The sequence below is a fragment of the Adiantum capillus-veneris genome, chromosome 15, assembly GCF_014529385.1.
Source record: "Adiantum capillus-veneris isolate H3 chromosome 15, ASM1452938v2, whole genome shotgun sequence".
Lineage (NCBI taxonomy): Eukaryota > Viridiplantae > Streptophyta > Polypodiopsida > Polypodiales > Pteridaceae > Adiantum > Adiantum capillus-veneris.
The window spans coordinates 123674436-123680435 of NC_140945.1; the positions used below are offsets into that span (position 1 = coordinate 123674436).

A 6000-nucleotide genomic window follows, 5' to 3' on the forward strand; every position below is an offset into this window, starting at 1 on the left:
CTTGTACCATCATACCCATAATTAACATACTGACAAGAGATTAGACTCCCAAAACTGTACTCTTTCGTCATGAGAATTGTTGGCATTGGTGTGTGGACAATTGTGGCTTCAAGTCTTGCTGAAATGGTTGGCAGTTGCTTTATACCAGCTTGTGCTGATTTCTCCTTTATACATCTCCAATGGTGCTTTCGTGCTTTGGATGACTTGTTCCTACATGTCCAAATTTCATGTAGTATAAGTGCCCTTGTTGGCTATAACGTAAGTGCTTGTGAAAAAATATTGGATTGAATCTATCCCTGCATGGTCGTCTCCAACTCAGCTTTTGACAAGTCATTGCCGCTATTGGCCAAGAGAAGTAATACCAAATTCTTTGTATCCTCATCCAAATCAACTGTAAATGTCCATTGTGGTTATGGGCATTAGGACATAGTCACCAGAAGCATGGTTATCAATAAGATGTTACTGATGCAACTATGCTAAAATTGGCATAGTTATAGAAGGCCTTGCATAGCTGTATACAAGACAAATAGCTGGTGCATGTGTGACCATGCATGAGGCACAATTATTTTAAAAAGTAACTGATAACTATACATCATGTGACTACTGCCTTATGACCGCTCAAAAAAGAAAGCCAATGACCAAGGGGTAGCGATTCTCCAAGGCCTTGGTCATTGACTACCTACCCCTTGGGCAGTGGCTTTCTTTTTGGTGTCTCGATTATATGAACTTGAATTCGAACCCAATTCAATCAAACTAGGCTTTTGCCATAAGAGCCCGGACAATCAAAGCAGAAAACGAGAGTCTGCAAATGGTTACTTGGTTGGCGTAAGGCGTTTTTCTCATCTGAGCCCTCACAATCGTCCGCGTAACTGAACCATTAGCCCTTGGATTCAAAAGAGCTCCGGATTCTCACATACACAAGAAGATTTAGAGATTTTCTCATGTAGGAAAAGGGAGCCTTTTCCAGTGTTTTTCATACAATGCATAACATCATGAGCTTCTGCTTGGGAGGCACCGCATACCTAGCTAGGTACGATTGGGGGCAGGGGACCGCTGGCCCGGTGGGACCACCGCCCCCCCCCCCCCCCCCCCCCCCCCCCCCCCGGGCCAACTGTCCCCTGCCCCTAATCGTACCTAGATAGGTATGCCGTCCGTCCCTCCCTCACAGAAGCTCATGATGTTGAGTTAAGTCATAATGTGGGAATTATTGTGAGAATTTGTCCAAAACTTCTTGTGATACACAGCAGTGTGCTTTATTAATAACAGAGTTAATATATATAGCATTCACGCCAATGTGAACTCTTTCAACAGAACCCAACAGCTTGAACTAGATATGGTGATGATCAAGGCTAGAGCGAGCCCAGAGCAGAGTAAACAAGAGGTATACCCTGCATGAGAGAGTAGGAAGGAACTTACAAAAGGATTACCATGCAAATTTGCAATCCCTCAAAGAGCTTGTGCCACAGTAGCAGATAAGGACGCAATCTCTTCATAGATGACACTCATACTCGGCCTTTGTGAGCCCTGTGTGGAAATGCACCTTAGAGCAAGACCCACAACCTGCTCCATTCCGTGTGGCGCACTCTCCATCCTCAGCAGTGGATCCAAGCATTCAAAAGCCCTCTTCTCATTAGCTTGCAATCTCACCCAATCTGTAAGATCCACTGCCTCAGACTGCCCTGACACGATGTCCCCCGCCCCTCTCCCACTCAACAGCTCCAAAATTAGCACTCCATATGCATACACATCCCCCTTTGTTGTCGGCTTTGGCCTCTTGGCTGTTGCAAGCTCTGGTGCCCTGTATCCCAATGCGCCCGCATTTAAGATTTGGTTTGCTGTCCCTTGAGGAGTCATCAGCACATGCAAGCTGTAATCCGTGAGCCGTGCACTCAAATGGGAACTACCATCAATCAGCACATTAGTGGCTTTCAAGTTTCCATGAGGAAGGTGTCGGTCATCGTGCAGATATGAAAGTCCTCTAGCAACATCTACAGCAACCACCAGCCTCTGCTGCCATGAAAGAGGTGCATGCCTTAGACCTGTCTTATCTGCCAACACATAAAAAAAGCATGGCATCATTCACAAGCCTTTTAACAGGCATTCAGATTAACAACAAGAGAGCCCCATTTACCTGCCAAACGAGCTGCAAGGCTTCCGCTGCTCACGAAGTCCGACAAGATGAGCTTTTCATGCTCCTGCGGACCCCAGTAGTAGCCCCTCATTGGATTCAGATTAGGATGCCGGATTTTTGCGAATTTCTTCGCTTCCCGGGAGAATTCCTTTTTGCTCTTTGCCAGGCCTTCCCTTAACCATTTTACTGTGAGAACATGGCCATTATCAAGTGTTGCTTTGTAGGTAGTGCCATGGCTACTTCTGCCTAAAACCTCTGCTGGAGCTCGAGAGAGCTCTTCTGCACTGCATTGTATAAAAGACTTGTCAAGAAAATGGAGGTCACCTGCCAGCCTATCAGGTGACTGCACCTTCAAGACGATAGGGGTCTCAACACGAAGGAGCTCTTCGGCCATCCCAAATTCAGGTGAAAAAGCACGTATTGACCTTGAGGGGGAGAGGGCCATAATCCTAGAATCCGGATCAGCTTTGATTGTTCCTTGCTCCCATGAACTTCTGCCCTCTAGATGGGCTTGGGCCTGCACTTGTGTAGAGGGTTTGATCACTTGGTCTGCAAGTAGAACCTTCCCACTGCTGGTTCCAGGATGTGCATCGCTGGTATGCGACCCACGGAATGAAAGGAGAGCCCCACAAGGTGCACATTTTTGCAGGTTTTGGCTGTCGTTAGCATTGTCCTTGGAACCAATTTGAGAAGAATTTCCATACACTGTAGCCAAGCTTGGGCTTCTAAAGTACATGAAAAGGGCAATCACAACAATCAATAGGAGTCCTACTGTGCAGCCTCCTATCAAGCCTGCTTTCACAGCTCCATGTTTGCCACCCCTACTTTGAGAGCTTCCGAGAGGACCTTTCGGGCTAGAAAGAGCCCACCCAGGAACAAGGCCACCATTTCCAGGGAAAAATGAAGACTCCCAAAACCTTTGTAAATTTTCTGGAATAATACCTGACAAATTGTTGTTTGATAAGACCAGCACAGACAACGAGCTTGGAAGGGCATTTGGTATCGATCCTGTCAAGAGATTACCCGAAAAATCAAGCTCTTGAAGATTTGTAAGATTACAAAGAGCGACCGGCATGGAGCCTGAAATCGCATTATTGCTCAGGTTTAGCATCTCCAAGTTCTGCAAGTTGCCAATGCCTTCGGAAACACTACCACTAAGTTTATTGTTTGAAAGATCCATGAAAACTATTTGAGATGCTCGTCCAAGTTGCAGGGGTAAATCCAAACTAGCATAGGGATAACTCATTGCACTCTTGAGTGAAAGCATCGAAGGTAATGGAATGCTCCCACTAAGCTCATTGTTGGACAAAATCAGTAATGAAAGAGACGATGAGTTGAAGAAAGAAGCTGGAATTGGCCCACTTAAATGATTGAAGCTGAGATCCACATCAAGGAGCTTGGGGAAAAAGCCATAGTCCAATGGGATGGCCCCAACCAGTGAATTGTGCGATACGCGAAGACTTTGAAGCCGAACAAACCGCGGAACCTCATCCATCAATTCACCACTGAGGTGGTTGAAACTGAGGTCAAGAAACTCTAGTCGGTCACTCCAGTACTGCAAGTATGATAGGTTGCCTGAGAGATTATTGTAACTAAGGTCCACAATGGAACATGATCCTATCTTCTGTGGAATCATTCCTGACAAAGAGTTGTAGGAAACATTGAGAGCTACCAATGATGTCGATAGCACTCGCACGATTCCCCCTGCAGTTCCACATGACTAATAGAATAAACATTTGAGCATCTTGAGAGGTCGACGTGCAGCAAAACATTAAGTATGACCATGTTTCAGAGACAGTTCTCAAGTAAAGAAAATGCAATGGGGAAATTCAAAAGGTAAACTGTATGACAAGGGCGGTTACTCTTCAAAAGCTGCTCAAGGCATTATGGATATTACCCCTATATACATGCTATGCTTACACCATGGGTGCCTTTGAAAAACCCTCCTTACCCTCTATTATATACATGTATATGTATATGTAATCCTCTCCGACTAACCAATGTGATGGGGTGCATGTTTAGAAGAGAGGCCACGCCGAGCATGCATGTTCCTGTAAATATTGAGCTTACCAGTGAGATTGTTGCTGCTCAAATCTAGCTCTTCCAGGAGGCCCAAATTGGTGGACAGGAGGGTGGAGGGCACAGCACCAGTAAAGAGGTTGTGACTTAAACGTAAAGTAACGAGGCCAATCTCGAATTCGAAGTCAGGGAGGTTGCCACTGAGCTGGTTGTGGCTCATGTCAAGTACCTGCAGCTTCTCTGCAAAAATTGAGGCGAACCTGGTGGGAGCCAAGGGACCTGCAAATTGGTTGTGACTGAGGTTTACATACTGGAGTGTGCGCAGCACAGGAAGGGTGTCATTAGGTTGCCAGGGGAGAAAGCCTGACAGATTGTTGTCGCTGAGGTCCACGGCAGCCAGAGACGAGAGGCCCAACAAGACAGGGTCAAGTCCACCACTAAGCTGGTTGCTGTGTAAATCCAACACTCTTAAGCTCATCATTTCTGCCATCTCTAGGGGTATTCCCTCTTGCAGAGAGTTGTATGACAAGTTGAGGTACACCAGGTGATGCAGAGCACCCAAGGAGGAGGGTATACTCTGGTTCAGCCCATTGGCCGCGAGGGAGAGGTTCAGTAAATTGCTGAGCCCCTCAAAGCTACTAGGAATGGCCCCGCTGAAGGAATTGTGAGAAAGATCGAGGATGCGTAAGCTCTCAAGGGTGCCAAGGTCATCTGGCAGGCTGCCAGAGAGCTGGTTGTGGGAAAGGTCAAGAATGGCGAGCTGGTGGAGGTTGGCCAGAGTGTTGGGTCGTACGCTCCCTTTCAGTCCCTGCCCTGCCAATTGCACCCCCACAACGTTCCCATCCACCCCACAAGTCACACCACAGAAGCTAGATGGGCAACCTTCTCCGGCGTTGGTCAAGCTCCATGTCGAAGCTAAGCAACCACCCCCACCGCCTATCTTCTCTGCCCCTCTGACGCCTTCAAAGAACTCGAGAAGTGCACTAGTCTCATCCCTGCTTGCCCACGAGCCCGGAACCAAGCTTACCAGTGTGGTAAGACAGGAAATCGCCACCACAATTGCAAGCCAGGATTTGCAAGCAGGGAATCTGCATGTGCCCATCGTCTGGCACAAGGCCTGCCTACAATTTACCAGCCCTGAGGTCATCTACATGGCCAAGGAGTGCTGGCAGAGCTGTGAATGCAAGGTACATTGTAAGGAAAAGCATGAATTGAGGAAGAAAACCTGCAACTGAAGGACATTGAGGGAAGGGGGAGGGCCAGAGCAAAGCTTACCTCTGCTTCTGTCAAGCCAGAGAGTCACACATGGCAATTCGATACTTGCAAGCTATATAAATGTAAAGGAGGCCTCGCACTCATGGCTGTACTGTTAGAAGGGTTCGCACATAGAAGGATGGCTCTTTCATTGCCTACAAAGGTGAAGAAATGGCATGCCAAGCTCTGTTCCCGCCTCCCGCCAGGACTGAGCTCGCTTTTGGCAGAGCTTCGCAATCGCTTTACCGCAAGGAAACTGCGATTCTACGCAAGGTCCAAGCGCATCTTCCAAACACACACACACACACACACACACACACACACACAAGCAAGAACGCATTCAAAAGGCGCCTGCTTCCTTCTCTCACCTGCTGCAAGCCCACACTTTTCCCGCGAAAGCTTACGGATTTCACCTCATGTGAGTGACACAACTGACACTCTCTAATTACACTGTGAGTACAACCATATTATTTTCTAGGGAAAACTACTAAAGAATCCCCTAAAATACCCTCAATTTCAAAAATTCCCCGATACGTGGCCAAAATTCCTAATTCACCTTCCAAATACTTTTTTTTTTTTGAATATTGACATAATTT

General features: G+C 47.1%; 1 protein-coding gene across 1 annotated transcript; it reads right to left on the reverse strand.

Moving 5' to 3' along the window:
- Positions 1 to 1228: 1228 nt before the first annotated feature.
- On the reverse strand, positions 1229 to 5702 carry LOC147441430 (putative inactive receptor kinase At5g10020). The gene is made up of 4 exons (XM_086483072.1): positions 5426 to 5702; positions 4202 to 5324; positions 2132 to 3835; positions 1229 to 2048 (listed from the first exon to the last, which is right to left on the reverse strand). The coding sequence occupies exons 2-4, from the start codon at positions 5295 to 5297 to the stop codon at positions 1447 to 1449; spliced, it is 3402 nt and encodes a 1133-aa protein (XP_086339198.1). The 5' UTR covers positions 5298 to 5324; positions 5426 to 5702; the 3' UTR covers positions 1229 to 1446.
- Positions 5703 to 6000: the final 298 nt, after the last annotated feature.